At 50.9% G+C, this 19,663-nt stretch overlaps 1 protein-coding gene across 5 annotated transcripts in view; it reads left to right on the top strand.

Moving 5' to 3' along the window:
* The window catches only part of SF1 (splicing factor 1), a 147,104-nt gene extending 144,972 nt beyond the window's left edge, over positions 1 to 2,132 (top strand). For 2 of the 5 annotated variants that reach the window (XM_078660471.1, XM_078660475.1), the window contains exon 12: positions 422 to 2,132. In XM_078660471.1, the coding sequence (XP_078516597.1) occupies positions 422 to 741 (320 nt within the window). In that variant the 3' untranslated portion in view covers positions 742 to 2,132. Of the gene's footprint in view, positions 1 to 4; positions 144 to 421 lie in introns of those variants that run through there. The other 3 variants (XM_078660472.1, XM_078660473.1, XM_078660474.1) reach the window with 3 other exon arrangements.
* Positions 2,133 to 19,663: the final 17,531 nt, after the last annotated feature.

Here is a 19,663-nt window from a genome sequence, read left to right on the forward strand (position 1 = left end):
TTAGGTTGTGTAATTTATTGCTTACAGTCCGAGACTCTGGTCCTATTCTTGAGCATCGGGTGCGGCCGGAACAGCATGGCGGGGCCCCAGAAGGCAGGCAGCACCTCTTCTTCCTACCTCAGCTGCCTCACGATTATTTGTAGGTAAATTTGCGCATGCGCAACTTGGATTCTCCGGAGGCTGGGATAACGCGCATGTTTGTCCACCAGGAATCTGTTTCTCTGGGGGTTTTGGATTCTGCTCCTGATTAGCAATTTTGATAACCATGCAGAATTCCAATAGGAGTATCTCTTCCATTGTCACTGTGCAGTTAATCTGGGTACTGTTTTGCTAGCATAACAGCCTGATGAGACCTTAAACTCCCGTAGGTTTATTTGTTTTAGGCTATCATTTTAATCCTTTTGTTTTCTCTGCTCTGTAGACACTACTAGCACATCCACAGTCACCACATCCATTCCACCATGGCAGCAGCAACCGGGATCCACTGCAGCCTCCACGTCTGCATCTCAGATGCCAGGAAATCTGCCGTTAGTACCTCCTGGGATTCAACCTCCCCTGCCATCAGTTGTGCCACCTTCTCTGCCTCCACCCCCACCTGGCACCACAGGCATGATGTATGCAACGCCTCCACCTCCACCTCCGCCACCACCAGCAGATCATCCCAACTTCGTCACCATGATGGGAATAGGTATACCTCAGTTTGGAATGCCTGCTCCACCACCTCCCCCACCGCAGAACTAGACAATGGTTTTCTGAAGAGAAAACATCTTTTTTTGAAGGATGAAGGCCAGTCTTATGACCGAAGTAGGACATTAAAGTGATGAGTTCAACCATGCTGAAAATTTTGAAGATTGCCACACAAGTGTCCTCTGCTTTCTTCACTTTGATTACAATGGATCTTGCTTTGTCCTTTGTTTGCCTCAGTATATTTGTAACAAACTGCCTCCTCCCATGGCGCTACTTTATCAGAGACTTACTCCAAGTTCTGATACTCATTTGGCAATCCATGCAACATCCTGCAGGTAATGTTCAGTAGTAGGACTTGTGACTGTAATTACCTCACACAATATTATAGCAGCTCAAGATGCGGCATTCCCATTACTGGACTTGATATTTGGTATGAGAATACTTCCATGATATGGACTCGCAGTGAACTGAAATGTTCATGAAAAATATGGATTTGGTTAATTAATGTGGGACAACCATACCAGGGTACTGAGACTCCTATTGAGATTCTAATGTCGTCCAAATAATTTAGTGAGCATATATATATATATATATATATATATATATATATATATATATATATATATATATATATATTCTAAAGTTCCATTTCTTTGTAGTTGGTGTAGGTTATAGTACATTGTGGATTGATCTGGTCATAGGAAACCTGCTCAAAATATAGTTAAAATCCTTTGATGGCACAGAATAGTCCAATGGCCATTGGTGAATATATGGCTTATGTACCAAGCACCTAGGTAACTGATCAGACTGGTGCATTGACTCGTACTAGATACTTAATATATGTAATATATGTACAGGCCCAACCCTTTGCACCCTTGTTTAAATTCTAGCTCTTCCTTCATGCTGTTGGATCTGCAATGGAAGCATATGCTAGTCTCATTTGCACAGTTTTCACCCTTATTCTATTTTTGTAAATTAGGAAATTCCCTCCCCCTCCTGAAACTAAATAAAAATGTTACGCTGCTTATTCCTCAGTAGATAATTTGATGAGGTGTAGTCAACATTTTTCTATTTATGATAGCACGGTGCCACAACCTAACAGTTATGGTATAATTCAAGGTGCGCCTTTTAAATTTCTGGCATTGCTCCAGTGCTGAGAGTAGTGCCCTCCTTGGAGAGTTCTCATGTATATGGAGGAGGTGGTCGAGAGAATGGACTGAGCTCCATTTTCTAGTTCCTTCCCTGAAGTCAGTGTTTTTCTTAGTGGGTTTGCCAGTGGGCCACCCAGGTGCACTGATTGTTCTGCAGTTAAAGCCCAGTGATTAATGTTAACAATAATGTGTGAATGCTCTTCATTTCAGTTTATCTATACGGAGGTTATTTTGCTTTTTGTGTATTAAACCACATTAAATGGGATGTTGCAAAAAATAAATTTTGTTTTTAAATATGTGTGCTTTATTAAACCAAAAGGAATATGTCGAATTGTTTGTAGGTGAGGGGCATTTTTAATTGCTTGCTGGTGTTGCATGGGGATCTCATTTCAGACAACTATGGCTGGAGCACAGTGTTAGCGTTTTTACCATATGCTTTCACAATACATTTGCTCAGTGACTTTCGCTGTCCTTTACCATGAGATTCTCTCCTATTTTTTAAAGTTAGAATGTCTGAAATTTCTTCCTCAATCTAACCTGCTGAATATTCACATCTCATTGTGAAGAGGACTCTACAGGTATCAATGAAGTACTGTTTTTGTGACCACCCCAAGTTTTCTTACATAATTTAATCAGTTGTTGCATCTCCAGTTTCTTTGGCCTAATGTTTTAGTATAGTGATCCTGCACCACAGTAGTGGCCTCTTGGCACTGGGAAACAGTGCTGCCATCGAGAATACAACATTCTGGAAGTCCTGAGTACTGTATGCAACCTTGACGTTTTATTTTTTAATTTAATCCTAAAAGTAAGTGGGTCCACTGTTAATCAGTGGCAAGACATTCAAAATTTTAGCCATGCAAACAGTATAGGCCAATCTGATCGAGACTACTAGCTGCAGATTCCTTCACGTAGAATTATCCCTAGGCATGAGACTGGATCTGGAAAACTTTTGCCACGGCATCCCTGCGTGTAGGGGGGCGGGGGGACACCACGCACATCCACCCAGGCGTCATACGTGACGTCAGCGAGGTCACATAAGACACACCCCAGCGCGCCTACGTCAGTTATTTTCTTTTCCGTGTGCAACACGGATCTTGTCCTTGCTACGGGCCTGTTTGGGCCCTCTTTTTCTTTCCATTGTCCCTTCTTTTTGGTGTGCAAATGCCTTCGGACTTCAAGACTTGCACGATGTGTGGGCGTCTTATGTCGGGAACGGACCCTCACCTCATTTTTATGTGGTGTTTGGGGGAGGATCACGGCACCACTGGTTGTGCGGTGTACTAACAGTTGAAGCCGAAGTCGCGGCGGGAGCACCGGATGAAACCTCTTGGCGCGTCTCTCCAGGTCTACGTCCTCCCCTCGGTCTGCTTCGGCAGACTGCTTCAGATACAGCTGTGGTCGTCGTCCTTCCCCAGTGGGTAAGTGTCACAGTTTGTCCCGGGCGCTGGCTTCTGGCCTGCCGGGGGCGTGGGCTCTCCGCGGTTGATGTGGCCCCGTGTGTCACCCTATCCACCGTTTCCTGGTGCTGGGGTGTCGAGAGTCCAGATGGAGACATACACTGTGGCTTTGCAGGCCTTGCTGGTGTCTCCTCCTTCCCCCCCCCCCCCGGGGTGTCGGCGGATTCCTTGCCTTGCGAGGGACCCTCCGGCGGGTTCGGCCCCGGCGCTGACTGATTCGGAACCAGGCTTGGAGGATGTTGTGCTTTTGGGGTGCGGCTCCTCTGAGGCACCTCCTTCAGGCCACGGCGTCTTTGCCTCGCCACAAACTCCAGCGGGAGTCCGTGATTTCGCGGGAGGTCGCCAGACCCGAGCCCCTCTCGGTCCTGTCTAAAGCAGAGTTTACACCGCTACGGCGCCGGCAGCGGCTGGACCGTGCAGATCCACAGGGGTCGGTGGACCCTCTTCGTCCTGCTCCGGGTCGGGGCTGGGTGGGGACCCCTCGTCCCTCTTCGGGACCCTCTCGTCCCGCCCCCCCGTTGGCTGCCTCGTCGGAGGTTGAGTAGTCTATGGCGCCGCCACATGGGTTGCCGGACGATCTCCGCCACAATCTGGGCCGCGGCTGGAAGGCTTCGTGTCTCTGACCAGGCCCTTCTTGTTCCTCCTCACAGGCGGCTGCCTCAGCGGGGGTCGAGTTGGCATCGCTCCCGTGCTGCACCGGGGCCAGTTCGGCTCCAGCTCTACTCTGCTCCCCGATGCGGTGTGGCTTGGAGGAACTCTGTCCGGCGATGCCGGATGGTGCTGACGTTCTGCCTCAGATGGTGGACTCTACGGCTCCGCGCAAGGGTCGTGCTGCGGATTAGTCTTCGGGCGCTCCGTCTTCTCCGGAGGCAGGCTGTATATTGGTGTCGTCCCCCCCCAGAGACTGGTCGCAGTGTGATATCTTTTTCACTGGCGTCGCGGAAGGGCGGCTCCCTGCCTTTCCTGAGGCAGAGGTGTTCGTCAGAAGAGCAGCAGGTCCCTCATTCTTTGGCTCCGTCTGACTTCTAGGTCTGGCCCTTGCCCGTCCCACTTGGCTTCAGGAACGACCGCCTTAGTTTGCAGCCGTTGCCCTTGGAGGAGCTGCTTTCTCCACCGGGGGGCCCTACGGAGGCGGGTGCGGCCTTTGCTCACGTGGTGTCCACAGCCATGGGCATTCTGCGCATGGGTGACCCGGTTGCTCACTTTCCGGCGGACCATCTCTTAGAGGTTCTCCACCAGGGCTCTGGTGGGAAGGAGATCTTACTTCCCTTTGAGGGTTCACTTCGATCTCCCCTGACGGGGGCTTGGAGATGAGGGGATCCCGTGCCTCAGCACCGGCATCTTCGGCGCCGCGTGACCTGGCGTGCCTTTCCCGCCACCCCTCTGCTGGCAGTCCGCTTTTGCGGACCGCCTTTCCCTCCCTGCCGCCACTGTTGACTTCGCCGTCCCGGGAAGCCCGCTGGCTGGATTCTTGGGGACGCAACATGTTCGCCTCGACCAGCGCTTCCCTGCGGGCCCTTAACACCATGTGTTTTTTGGCTAGGGCCTCCTCTTGTTTGTGGGACTCGGCTGAGTCTTTGGGATCCGCAGCCTCCCAGGAGACGGTCCTGGTGGACTTACGGCATCATGCTGTGGATGGCCGGAAGCTAGCGGTGTTTATTCTCTGCTCTGCTCTAGACATTTCGGAGGTGCCGGGCCATGGCTTCCTCAGTCGCCCTCGTCGCCATGCTTGGCGAGGGACGGCGTGTTCCCTCAAAATATTCGGGAGCGACTCATTGATCTTCCATTTGACGGCAGTATGATGTTCCATGCCCAGCTGACTGCCATCCAAAGGTTCCTGGCAGGGCTTCGTCGTCCTCCTTATCCTCCTCCTCCTTCTTAACCCTCCTCAGTGACTGCTGAGTTAAGCTGGTTCTGGGCCTTCTTAGGCCGCTTGTTCTGACCGTGGAGTGTGCTTTCTGGGCATTGAGTCCTCCTTTGGATTTTGGCATTGTTGGCTGCTGGACGGTACTTGGTTGACTGTGTGTTTTGCTGGAGGAGTTGCTCAGACTTGGCAATGAGATTAGGCCTTCTGCTTTGCTTGGGCTGCTTGTCAAGCCATCTGTGGGGGTGTTTTTCCCCGTGGCCCTTTTCTTTTTTCCTCTGCTGCGGAAGTTTTCCAAAGAGGGTTCCCATACCTTGGGACTTAAAAAACCCTATGTGGGGTAGTGGTAGCTGTTCTATAGCTTGCGCTCTGCTAGGGAGTTCTGGTCGCCTTCGGGTGGCGGTACTCCATGACGTTTCTGTATGTTGCTTTTGCTTCTTGAGGTTGTGTGCGCGGCCCCTCGTAGTGTTGTGGCCGGGCATGTTCCTGTCCTGAGGGCCGGGGTGATTCGGAGTGCTCCCTTGTCAGGCATGTACTGCGGGGTCTTTCTGGGGCCCCGGGCTGTTCTTCTTGCTTTTGGCAGCTTACGACTGTTGGCGCTGTTCTGGCTGGCCTGTTGCCTTCCATCTGGAGGGTGCTCGCCTTCTTTTCTCTCTTTTCCTTGGGCTCTCTGGGCTGCTTCTTCTTCCTCCTCCTCTGCCTGTCTTGGCATTGGATGGTAGCTCTGTTGCCTTGTAAGGGAGTGAGGTGCTTCGGCCTCTCTAGCCTTGCATTTGGTTCCTCTGCTGTGAGAGTTCGGGCCTCTTCAGTCTCCTTTTCCTCATACACCATCTGGGGTCGGTGGTGTTCTCCTTTTGGGGGTTCCTCTTGCCTGGCGGGGATTAAGTTTCTCTTCTGGCCTGCAGATCTGGTCCACTGTGGGACCTTCTGTTCCGGCCAGGCTGGTGGGGTCTTTTCGCAGACCCTCCTTCCCCGTGGGTATTGCTTGGGTATCTATTCTACGTGAAGGAATCTGCGGCTAGTAGTGTATCAGATGTACGAGTTACTTTGCTTCTGTAACGATGTATCTGGTAGAGACGATTCTAGCTGCAGAATCCTTCCCGGCCTGCCCTTCCTAGCCCCACTCAAACCCTCTGTGACTCACTCAATGACTACTTCATTGAGAAAATCTCCCCAACACGGCCGCCATCGCTACGCTCAATAATAATCACACTATCAACAGCTTCCCCCCATCACCTTAGAGACATTTCAAGAGCTCCTTGCTAAAGTCAAATCTGGTGCCCCCTCAGACAGCTCTCCCCCTCACATACTAAAATACTGCTTCTCTTTTCTCCCAGATCCTGCCTGTACCCTCCTGAATTACTCCTTATCTGGCCAAGTCCCCTCAGCGTTCAAGGAAGCAACAGTTGTGCCGCTTCTGAAAATATCTGGGTCGGACACCACATGCATGTCAAACTACCGCCCCATTTCCCTACTTTCCTATCTAGCAAAGGTGATGGAGGCACATGTAGCCATATGTCTATCTAACTTTCTGGAGGAGTCCAACTATCTCGAGCCCGATCAAGCAGGCTTCCGGCCTGCACACTCGACGGAAGCTGTCGTACTCACCGTACTGGACACACTTTGCAACTGCGCAGACAATAATTCCCCCCAGGCCCTGGTGCTCCTGGACCTCTCGGCCGGGTTCGACATGGTCGATCATACCATCTTGATCGACTGTGTCGGCCAGGCCGGCATCCAGGGCACAGCGGCCAGCTGGCTAAGATCATTCCTGGAGAACAGATCCCAGGCCGTCCGCCTTTGCAATCAGGTTGCCCCTAAACAGAGAATCACCTGCGGTGTCCCACAGGGCTCCTCCCTGTCCCCCCCCCCCCTCCCCCCACTTGTTCAACATCTACATCTTTCCCATAATTCAGTCCCTCAGAGACAGGAAGGTGACGGTCTTCAACTATTCAGACGATCTACAACTGCTCTTCACGATGAATAACACCGAGAGCTCAATTGCCAGCTTTGTCTACCATGAGGTACATCCAATCTTGGATGGACCAAAACCATCTTAAACTAAACCCTGGCAAGACTGAGCTGGTACTCACAGGGGACAGTCCTAAGCACTGGGGCCCACATTATTGGCCTTCAGAGATGGGCTCACCACCTTCTCCCTCACCATCGGCAAAAACACTCGGAGTCACACTAAATAGCGACCTCATTGAAATCACAAGTGGGTCTTGTGGTCTCCAAATGTTTTTTCCAACTCAGGAAAATAAGAAAGGTATGTCGCCTCCTTACACCAGAGGCCCTTATCCAGGTGGTGATAGTCACTGTCCTATCTCACCTGGACTACGCCAATTTTCTATACCTTGGCATGCCTCTACCTACTGAAGCGACTGCAGATGGTCCAGAATTACGCAGCCAGACTGATCCTAAGCCAACCGAGATGGCAACCTGCCACCCCACTACTTCGGAAATTACACTGGCTCCCTATGCTCCAACGCTGCACCTTCAAAACAGGTTGCATGATCTTCAAATCTGCACTGCAAAAGCCCCAAATTCATAGACAACTTGATAGTCAGGCACACCCCTACCCGCAACTTGCGCTCGGCTCACCTCTCACTTCTCCATACCCCCTCCTTCAGACGGAAGCGCACAGGAGGCTGCAGATTTGCCACACTCGCTCCTCGTCTCTGGAACTCCTTCTCCCTCGATATCCGAGCCTGCCTGGACCTCATGAAATTCAGAAGAGCACTTAAAACCTGGCTCTATAAGCAAGCTTACAACTAAGTTCCTCTCGAGCTTTGCACTCTACAGCGCCATGAAACCAATCTGTGTAAGTCCGCTCTACAAATCATTTTGAACATTAACATTCCTCCCTTGGTTGGTCTTCAGTACTCTCCTCCTGGTGGGGGGCTGTCTCCTGTGAGTACCTTCGTTTGCTCCTGACTGGTGGCTCCGTCTGGTTGCGTTTCATTCCTCCTCTTGTTTCCTTGGAGGATGGGGTTACGCTGCTTCTGTGCCCCGCTGCTCTGGTTACTCCAGGTTGGGGGGGTTTACCTTGAATCTCTGTCCTCTTCTCCCCTCCCTTCCTGTAGCTGCGGAGGGTCCTGGCCCCTCTGCTTACCTCCGAATAGGGGTCTTCTGGTAAGGCCTTGCCCTTATTCCTTGGGGGGGGCGGGGGGGGGTTGCTCTCTATGCTGGGGTGGTTTGGAGGTTTGTGTTTGTCTTGGGACTGGCTCCCCTTCCTTATTTCTGGAAGGGGGTGGTGGGCCTGTTACATGTATCAGGGGTTTTTACGCATGTTCCTTGTTTTATGGGGAAGGCTGCTCAGGGCTCTACTCTGTTCTTTCTTCTGCCCCTGCATTTGGACACTGCAGTGTTGCACTGTTCCTTATGGTGTCGTTTGTCTCTCCTTTTTTCTACTCTTTCGCACACCGTTCCCATGCTTGCACAGTTTTTTGTCTGGTGGCTCCGCATTGTGGTTCGGAAAAGTTCTCAGAAGAAAACTGACGTAGGCGTGCCGGAGTGGGTCTTATGTGACCTCGCTGACGTCACGTACGTGGACGGCGCCTGGGCGGAGTCGGGTGGTGTCACCCTGCCCCCGGCACCCAGGGATGCTGTGGCAAGTTTTCCGGATCTAGCCTCACGCCTGGGGATAATTCTACGTGAAGGAATCTGCGCCTGGAATCGTCTCTACCAGATACATCGTTACCGAAGGGAAGTAACTCGTACATCGAGCTTTTTTCACTTTCAGACTATACAACCAGAGTTGACCTGTAGACCTTCGTTTCAGTGAGGTGTAGATTTACCTTGTATAGGCCTGCTGTAAAAACAGGGCCCTTTTGAGATATATATATATATATATATATATATATATATATATATATATATATATACGCACATAGATATATTCAAAGCATATGAGCTGTAGATCGCATACTTTTGCATAGATCGGCGTTTTTTAAATTTACCTGCAACACTGCCTTATTTGCTTGACTTAATAAGCTTTCATTGCTGACTCCTTCCCCCTCCTCCCCGTTGCCGTGGGCCACACCTAGCCGAGTATCGACGCTGTGGAGTTGGTCCCAGGTTCAGACGAGCGGCGGCCATATTGTGTGTGGCTCTAATCCCCCGCACTCTAGTCGCGCATAAAAGGGGACGTCCATGCCCCCGCGCAGCGGACCTGCCTGTCTGCGCCCGTCAGCGCTAAGGAGGCGCCAGGGGCCAAGGACGCTGCCACCCCCCTTGTCTACTCTCCTGCTGCTCTTAGGAACCTGGATCGCGCATGCGGTGTATTATCTCCGACAAACCTAGATCGTATCTCCTCAGTTGGCATTGCGCGTAATGTATCTTCTCCATCTTCCTGCTGTAAGCACCCAGCTGGCTTCAGTACTACTGAAACGCACATCCGGGTCCTATATTTAAATACACGCTCACTGGTAAAGCATCAGGTTGATCTTTTCCTTCTTCTCACTGATGAAAGGCCCGATATTCTTTTACTCACCGAGACCTGGCTGACTGATGACTCTCTCCCTGACATCTTGGCAGCTCTGCCCCCCGACTATTACATGCTTAATACGAACCGACCCTCTGGTCGTGCCGGCGGTGGGGTGGCAGCTGGTATTCGAAAGGAGCTTACATTTATTTCCACGTCTTGTTTCACTCTTATTGACGTGGATAATCTCATCATCAGCTTGGAGACTGGAGAGGGAGCTCTTACCATCATTATCCTTTATTGTCCTCCCCACTCCATGCCTCTGTTCCCTGCTGCCTTCAGTGAACAGTTAGCCAATTTACTCACTTCATCTGCTCGAGTCGCCATTCTGGGCGACTTCAACTATTGGTAGGCGACGCTGGTCCTCATGCGGCCGAGGTATTCGAAGTTCTCGCCAGCTTTAACATGACCCAACTTGTCACTTCTCCTACCCATATCGGGGGCCATATCCTAGATCACATCTGGACCCACAACCTTACCCTCTCCTGTCCTCTGACCACTCCTTGTATTTGGTCTGACCACTACTTAATGGACACGGTGATCAGTCGGGCTGTATGAAGGTCCCTCCCCTGGCAGGTGGGACGGCTCGTAAATGGAGCTCTCTCGATTCTCAGGCTTTCCTTTCGTTTCTGGCTGAGACTCGCCCTCCGCCGTCCAGCGCCGCGACTGTTCAAACCCTGGAGGAGGATCTCACGGGCTGGATTACCAAAGCCAGCGATCGATTTGCCCCTCTCTCCAGATTCCCCTGTTCCCGGCACAGCAAGTCCCACAAGTGGTTCAATGCCACCTTGAAAACCCAGCAACTTGAACTGCGCCAGACGGAACGTAGGTGGAGACGTAACTACTTATCCATCGATAGAGAGCTATACGTCGCTGCGCGAAACAAATATAAAAATGCAATCACAGCAGCAAAAGCTTCTCACATCTCGGAAAGGATCCTCACCGCCGCCAACAAATCCAAGGAGATTTTTTCAGTCATGAGGGAGCTTACGTCTGACGCTAGGACTCTTCCTTCTCAGACTCCGACGCAAGAGTCCTGCAATGCCCTAAATAGTTCCTTCATCGAAAAAATCATCAAGATCAAGAATACTATTCCTTCTGCCTTCCCTGACGGCACGCTATCCTCCTCTCCTGAAAATCTACTCTCATTTTCATCCTTCCCTGCCCTTGACCCCAGTACTTTGGCCAAACTTGCTGCTCGAGTCAAATCCGGCTCGCCTAATGATTGTTGCCCTCCCTCTGTCTTCCCTGACATCTGCCTGACTCTACCGGATTGCATCCTGCCTTTTTTAAACACCTCTCTCTCGAGGCAGGTGTGGTGCCCAACTTCTTCAAGGAGGCTGTCCTGGTGCCCCTGCTGAAAAAGCCTGGAGTTGACCCGGACGACCTCGCCAACTATCGGCCTATTTCTCTCCTGCACTACTTATTCAAACTCTTGGAGGCACATGTCACCAGCTGCCTCTCTAAATTCATAGTGTTCCAACTTCCTCGAACCTAACCAAGCCGGCTTCAGACCAGCCCATTCCACCGAGGCTGTGATCCTGGCAGTTATGGATGCCCTTAGGGCCAATGCCGATAAAGGGACACCACAGGCGCTTATCTTATTGGATTTGTCGGCAGCATTCGACACAGTGGACCATAACATCCTTGTCCACCGTGCCGAGCAGGCCGGCATCCGAGGCCTGGCCTCTGCCTGGCTCAAATCCTTTCTGTCGGGCAGAACCCAGCCGGTCCGTTTAGGCCCCTTCATAGCTGCGAAGGTCCCATCCACCTGCGGAGTGCCCCAGGGATCATCCCTGTCCCCTTTGTTACCTTCAGCCCCTCATTTATTCCCTGAAGAGGTGGAATGCCACCGTATTCAACTACGCAGACGATCTGCAAATCATCTTCCCGCTTAACACCCCCCAATGCAGCTCTCGATTGCCAAGCGGTGATGCTACACATCCAGCATTGGATGAACTCCCACCAGCTTAAGTTGAACCCGGGGAAGGCCGAGTTAATTCTTCCGGGCAACAGTCTTACTCACTGGGGTCCACAGTTTTGGCCGACTGAGCTTGGCTCCCCCCCCCCCCCCCCCGGCCAAGTCAGCAAAGCGTCTCGGGGTCAGAATTGACCTCTCTCTTAAGCCCCAGGTGGGTGCGGTTGTGTCATCATGTATGTTCCAGCTCAGGAAAGTCTCTCACCTCCTTACACCGGAGGCTCTGATACAAGTCCTGATTGCCCTGGTGCTCTCCCGCCTGGATTTCTCAAACTCTCTGTACCATGGCCTACCTAAATTCCTCCTTTATAGGCTCCAGATTGTACAGAACCAATCGGCGAGACTGGCCTATAAAATCCCGAAGTGGCAGTCTGCGAAACCACTTTTTATTTATTTATTTTCAAAGTTTTATATAACGCGAACAAGATCTTCAGATATCAGAGCGCTTTACATAGAGGGGTACATGAGGGAACATATTCAAACAATAAATCACTAGATCATACAGTACAAATAGGTGGCTACAAAGCCCATCACGAGAGTAATAAGACAGCTCATACAAATCAGTGAGTGGGTCAAACATGTAGTACAGATCGGTGCAGGGTGTTAACAGAGTTCGAGATAGTAGATCAAGTGTATTTAGCCATGAGGATAGCTTTTACTTCCTTTTTAAATAGTGTAGTGGAGGAGATAAGCCTAGTTTCGGGAGGGAGTGAGTTCCAAATCCTAGGCGCCAATCCTGAGAAGGAGCGCTTGTATGTTTTTTCCTTCCTGAATCTTCGAGGTTTCAGCAGAAGATTCTTTGTGCCTCTAGTGTTTCTGATACCCCCAGAGATTGTCAGTTTCTGAGCGAGGTAGCCGGGTGAGTTTAGGTGTACCGCCTTGTGTGTCATGCAGGCGATTTTCAGATGTATTCTGGCTTCAAAAGGCAGCCAGTTCAGGGATTTCAAGTCGGGGGTAATATGGGAGTGCTTTTTTGACCCAGTGATGAGTCTCGCTGCAGCATTCAGAGAAGCTCTTAGTGGTGCGGTAGTAGTTAGGGGGAGTCCGCAGAGGGCGGTGCTGCTGTATTCAATACGTGGGATGACTAGCGCTTGTACTGCTGTTTGGAAGTCTTTGGCTGGGAGGTAGGGTTTAAGTTTCCTCAGAGTATTGATCTGGAAGTTCGCTCCCTTTGTTGCCTTGCTGATATGTTGCTGCATGTTGAGGTTGGTGTCAAGTGTTATGCCTAAGGATTTTGCTGAATCCACTATGGTCGGTTGGACATTGAGTGCTGTTAGGTGCTTAAGCCATGTTTGTGTGGTAGATATTTTCGTGGGAGGTGAGATCAGAAGGAACTCAGTCTTCATAGCGTTGAGTTTGAGGTGGTTATCAGCCAACCAAGATTGGGTGCTTCTGATCGTTGAGTTCAGACACAAGATGTCTTTGGGGGATTGTAGCTTGAGATATAGCTGAGTGTCCACGGCGTACATGTGAAAGTTTACGTTGGATGCATGTAGCAGGGAGGTGAGAGGTTCCATGACTAGGTTGAACAAAGTTGGGGATAGAGAGGATCCTTGGGGGACGCCTAGCGTTACAGGTATTGGCGAGGACATCAGGTTATTGCTCTTGAATTTCTGCGACCTGTTGTGAAGAAAGGAAGTGAACCACTTGAGGACAGTTCCAGATAAACCCATTCTTGTGTTTAGTAGTTCTAGTAGATTCTCATGTTTAACGGTGTCGAATGCTGAAGAGAGATCTAGTAGGATGAGGAGGCAGGTGTCTTTTTGGTCTAGCATTTGAAGTGCGTCGTCAATTATGTGAGTCATGGCAGTTTCTGTGCTGTGTCCTGCTCGGAAGCCTGACTGGTGGGTGTTGAGGAGATCAAATTGCTCAATGTGTTTAGTCAATTGTAGTTGTGCGCATTTTTCCAACAGTTTGGCGAGAGTAGGAATATTGGTGATGGGACGGTAATTGTTGAGATCAGAGGGGTCAGCTGTGGTTTTTTTTAGTAGAGGTGTGACCTGACCAACTTTGAGGGAGTCAGGTATGCTTCCTTGTTGGAGAGAGCTGTTGATAATTTTAGTCCAGAGAGGGAGAAGCAAAGGGGTAAAGTCTTTTACTGCGGAGGCAGGGAGGGGGTCCGTGAGGTGATTGGAAGGTTTCAGGGTGCTGAGCAGTTTGCCAATTTCTTCTTCCGAGTATGTGCCGAAGGTTGACCATGTAGCATTGTTTTTTGGTTCAGTGGGTGCTAGGCATTGGGGTTTGGAGTAGAGGCTTGCGTCCATGAGGAGATCGTTTCTTATTTTGTCAGTTTTTTGGATGAAGAAAGCAGCGAAGTCTTCACAGGAGGGTGCCTCATGCCCAGTGTTGAGCGGTTGGGGTTGTTCCTTGGATTGTGTTCTGATTAGCTCAAACAGTTTTCTTGGGCGGTTTTTTGCTTGGTCGAGTTGGAGGCTGAAGAAGTCTGATTTTGAGCGTTTTATTTTCCTGAAGTAGGCGTTTCTCTTTTTCTTCAGCTCTTTTAGGTGCATTGCAGAGGGAGCTGATCTCCAGGTACGCTCTGCCATTCGCATGTCTCGTCTATCCTCATTGAGACTCCCGTCGTACCATGGTTTGGAGATTTTAGTAGAGACTCTTTTCAGCTCCATAGGAGCAGCCTCATTGATTATAGAGGTCATAGTGTTGAGGTAGTGGTCCGTCAGAGTTTGTACGTCTGTAACGTCTGTCGGAGGCAGTAGGAGGTTGCAACTGTTGGGCGGGGCAAAGAGCCTGGGTTGAGCTTTTTCAAGTCTCTTTTCCAGACTTTGGGCTTGGAGAGTTGAGCCGGGTTAACTTTGACTTTTTCATTGATAAAAAATGTGACAATATGATGATCTGACCAGTCACAGGGTTGGATGGACTCGAGTTGGATAGAGTCCTCTTTGGAGATGATCAGGTCGAGGGTAGAACCTTTCTCGTGGGTCGGGCTGTTGCATATTTGGGTGAGGTTAAGGGCATCGAGGACATTTTTTAGACTATTTACCACTGCGTCGTTGCGATCGTTCCAGTGGAGGTTGAAGTCACCAAGGTATATTTGGGTGAGTTGCCGTCCGGAATTAGTTGAGATCAACTCCATTATTTCTTGGGAGAAGGTTAAGTTGTCCCTGGGTGGGTGGTAAATGCTGTGGAGCGAGCATATCGGCTTGCCCTCACTAATAATGTCAAGGCATATGTATTCCCAGGATGTTGGGGATGTTGGGGTGGAGGAATTGACTTTTTGAACAGAGAGGTTGTTCCTGTAGATGCATGCGATTCCACCACCTATTTTGCCTGTTCTGTCGAGCCTGATAATGTGGTAGTCGGGAGGAACCAAGATGTCCATTATAGGTGTCGAAGATTCAGTTAGCCAGGTTTCAGTCAAGATGATTAGGTCAAGGTCCCGCGATAAGAGGAGGTCAGCAATGGCGGAGGAATGTTTCTTGGCTGATCTGCAGTTAAGAAGAGTGCATTTGAGACGGGGTGTGTTGGGGGTGGTAGATGGTTCCAGAGAGAGAGGGATTTTTCTCAGGTTATTGGGGATGGAGAATCTGCTGTTTAGTGTGGGTGGTCTAAGGGGATTTGATTGTATCGAGGGAATGTTGAGGTGTGGGGTGGTTGTGTTATTTTGGGGGGTTGGGTCATAGGAGCGGAGAAGGGTGAGCGTGTCGAGGTCAGAAGAAGAGTTATTTTGGGGGGTTGGGTCATAGGAGCGGAGAAGGGTGAGTGTGTCGAGGTCAGAAGAAGAGTTGTGGGTGCGGCGAGGGCGGTTGTTGCGATTACGACCAGGGATTGAGGTCGGATTGGGGGATAGCTGAGTGAGAGAGTTAGTCGGAAGGGTGGGGGATAAGTTGGGCGGGGAGGTGTAGTTGCGTGAGACGTTGCGGGGGTGATGCGGGGGCCGAGGGCAGTTGCTGCGCCTATGAGCCCGGTGTGGGGCGTGTTGAGTGCGGGAGTCAGCCGGCGGAGTAGGGGACAGTTTGGGAGGGAATGTTGAGGTGGGTGAGAGGTGTATAGGGTGTGTAGAGAGTAGTTCTTTGATGATGTGTATGTCTTCTTTGATCTGAGTGAGGGTGGCCATGATGTATTCCATCGTGGGGGAGGTGGTGGGGGTGGATGTGGCAGTCAGGAGTGATTGGTTGACAATGGCATTGGTGGTAGGCGGGGGGGTCAGGGTGTAGTCTGTGAGACTGATAGCCGTGGTGGGGGTGTAGGGAGGATAGTGGGGGCTGAGAGTAGGAGGGGAAGCGGCATTGGAGATGGTCCTGTTGAGGGGAGGGGGAGTTAAATTATGGGGGGAGGTATGTTCTGCGAAGTTGGTTAGTGGGTAATGGGGACTGAGAGTGGGGGGGGGATAAAGGGGGGGATTTGTCGGGGTGCGTGTTCTGGTGCTGGACAAATTTTGGTGTGTTAAGGGTGGGAGCTATGCTGTGAGCGGGGTGTTAATGCTCGCTGTAGGTGTGATAGGAGTGTTGAAGGTATGTGTGGAGGTCCGCGAGTTGGTAGAAGGGGCGGTGGTGTGAGTGGTGTATGTGGGGGAGTGATCTGTGTCTGTGCTTGAGGGCTGAATTGGGATAGTGGGGTTGTGGGGGGGTCCGCAGACTCCACTGGTTGCCGGTGGAGCAGAGGACTGCATTTAAGATCGGCTGCCTGACTTTTAAGGCTGTGTCTGGGACTTCTCCCGCATTTCTTAAATCATTGGTCATTCCCTACTGCCCGGCACGTAACCTCCGGTCTTCTTACCGCCAACTTTTAGTTGTCCCTTCTACTAAACTTAAAAAGTTTGGCGGCCGTAGATTCGCTCACCGGGCCCCCACTCTTTGGAATCAGTTGTCCCTCCCGCTCAAATCTGCCAATTCCCTTCTGGTATTCAGAAAACTTCTGAAAACCTACCTTTTCACGCAGACTGGCTAGACCCCTGCCTTTACACCTCACTACACTCAACCAGCGCCAGGAAACTCACAGTGTCAGTGCGCTATATAAGATCCCCTTAAGATAAGATAGATCGCCATCTGGGTTGGGCTTGGATGTTTGCAATTTGTTACTGTAGAAGTCTTTGTAGTCACGAGCTAGGTGACTCCTCCTCTGGTTAGTAGTGCGCATGGGCATCGAATCCATCCTTAGATTGTTTTTTTTTTTTTTTTCGCCATCGGGTTCGGATGTAATTTGCGGCGCTCCGGGTCGGCGTTGTTTCAATTCCACTTCAATGTGCAAAACTCTCACCGATCAACGGTATTGTTTCGATCGCGATCTCTTGATGTGTATCCTGTTCCAAAGAACTTTTCTAATCCGGCCGTCGACTTGGGCCAATCGGCGCCATCAACCAGCATATTGTAAGGACTCCATTTAAAAAAATGCAAGTGGGGGCTAAAATCACACACACAGATTTCCACAAGGTTTTCAACCTTTGTCTCTCGCCAGAACACGAGTCAACACTGCCAGGCCTGTGACTTTTCAGGTCTTAGAAGACCATACATGATTGCCAGGCTCGACGACACGAAATGTCCAGATCAACAGTTATGGCACCGGAAGACATCTTCGAGGCAGGCACCGAAGATCCGGAACCAGAGACAGGAGATGAACAGGTTAGCGTCTCTGAAGCCGACAATTCGGACTCAAAAGACCAGGCGATAACCCCAGGTCAACAGAGCAGGAGTTTTACGTTGACGCCCTGACCCCGAAACCACAAAAGGCTGCAGTAACACCTTAATTATCCAGTATTAGGGGTGTCTTTCATAGATTCACATGCCTGAATCATTCCCCGTCGTCGAGACGGGAGCCTCCGGTACATAAAAAAGTAATGTCCTATAGACATACATAGAGAAAATAGGCCTAAGGGTCTCACCTTAGTAGCCTTTCTTTGTCCTTATGCAAAAAGGACCAAACTCTCACAGTCAGCCAATCAGCTCCGACCTCCCTCTAGAACCTTCTTGGGAGGAGCCTCAGTCCCTCAGATTTTCTACCGCACGTTGTGCTAGGGAGTCTCCAGCCCGAGCTCTTCTCAGGATTCCTTATAACTCATCTACTTCCTTTGAAAAGTAAATCTTTATTCTACAATCTTCAAGGACTACTTCAGTAACACTTTGAGGCAGTAAGTGTTTGCTTTCCACTGCTTTCTTCGATGTCTGAATCCCAGAAGAAAGCCCTTTTCAGGGCCTGCTCTTCATGTGGGAAGAAAAGGCTCCATGTGGATGATAAGCATACCTTATGCTTATATTGCCTTTATCCGGACCACGTCCCTGCAGAATGCAAAATATGTAGGTCTTTCCCTAGGAAGACCGTGAGAGACAGGGAAGGCCGCCTTCTCATCTGGCTCGACAGACTCAAGGACAGAGACACTCTGGAATCTTCCGAAGGTAGTGTCTCTAAAACCTCAGCAGTCTCTCAAAAGAGGCCAAGGGTAACTTCCCCTGGCCCCTCAAACACCCCTCCTAGGAAGACAGCCAAGAAGTCTTCAGAGGCAAGATCTACGACATCTTCTGTGTCTGTTAAGGATACTCAGACTTTTAAAAAGCCTGCTCAGGCCTCTGGCAGACCTCAGAGGACTACCACAGTGACTACCACGGTCTCGACGACGTCAGCGTTGTCTCTTTCACCGTCGACGATAACATCTCCATCATCGTCATCGACAGGTAGGCCTATTTCCTCCATTTTAATGCTGAAATCGTCGACGACGAAGACCCTGTCGACGCCGAAAACTACTCAGTCGACGAAAACTACGCCGTCGGCGAAGATAACGACGACGGCGTCGACGACGACCCCCCAACCGACAGCCCCGACGACGACAGCGTCGACGAGGGCACCGACGACTAAGACGTCGACGACGAAAACGTCGACGAGACCGTCATAGACGACGGGCTCGCCGTCGACGAGTGCACCGACGACGACCCGGTCGTCGACGACCAAATTGCCGTCTACGGAGATTCCGTCGACGAGGACCCTACCGTCGACGAAGGACTCGTCGTCGACGATGTTAAAGACGTCGACGGAGGACTCGTCGTCGACGAAGTTGAAGCTGCCGTCGACGGAGGACTCGTCGTCGACGAAGACACTTCCGGACACATGGAAGAAGACCAAGCTCGTGGAGGTGGCATCCCTCACGCTACCACCGTCGACGACGCCTTCCACAGCTTCCACCTCTAGTCCTGCGTTGGGCAAGTCTTCTAAGCCGCATATTACGCCGGAGACCACGTCTCCAAGCAAAGTGGAGCTGCACCCACCTAACGAAATCTTCCAGAGTGAAGAATCAGAGGAGTATGACCACCTGGGCCCCGCTACTTCCATCTCGGACCTACATGTCAAGTGCCAAAGCACTGACGAGGAGGTAGAGGAATACTCCTACCAGGAGCACTCCGTCCACACTAAAGTCACCACGGAGGTTACCCCCATGATCTGCCTCCCTGCTGCTCTGGTGAACGACCTGAAATTCCTTGTACAGGATTACAAACAACGTTTCCCGGACGCTGACAGTAGAGATCAGCCACCTATCGTTCCTAACCCAGCGGCAGCCCCAAAACCGTCTCGACCTCCCCCTCAGGCCCACCATGAAAAGATTCAGCCTCAGGAGGTAGTGTCGTCTGACGAGGATGAGGAGGAGGAAGAATTGGAGGAAGGAGAGGTCCAGGAGGCCCACTCTTCACATGATGAGGAGGATGAATATGTGGCGTCCTCACCAGCATCGCCCCAACCGCGCCATGCGGACTCGCCGCCGGTAGACATAGGCGGCTTCCATAAAATTGTGGAAAGAGCGGCGAAGAGATTCCATATGTCTATCGAATCAACAGAGACTGAATGCTTCCTACACGATTTTAAGGAGCAGACTCAAAAGACGACGAAATCTATTCCAATAATAGAATTTCTATGGGAACAAGGCAAGAAGATAATGCTGACGCCCGCTTCTGTGTCTGCGGTGGTTCCGCGCTTAGACAAAAAATACAAAGCCCCACTGTCTGCAGCGGTTTGTCTAAATGGGCACCCTAAACCGGATTCAGTGGTCACACAAGCGGCCCAGAAACACTCACGCAACCCTTCCTCCCCGCTGTCCGC

This window comes from Lissotriton helveticus, chromosome 9, assembly GCF_964261635.1.
Source record: "Lissotriton helveticus chromosome 9, aLisHel1.1, whole genome shotgun sequence".
NCBI lineage: Eukaryota > Metazoa > Chordata > Amphibia > Caudata > Salamandridae > Lissotriton > Lissotriton helveticus.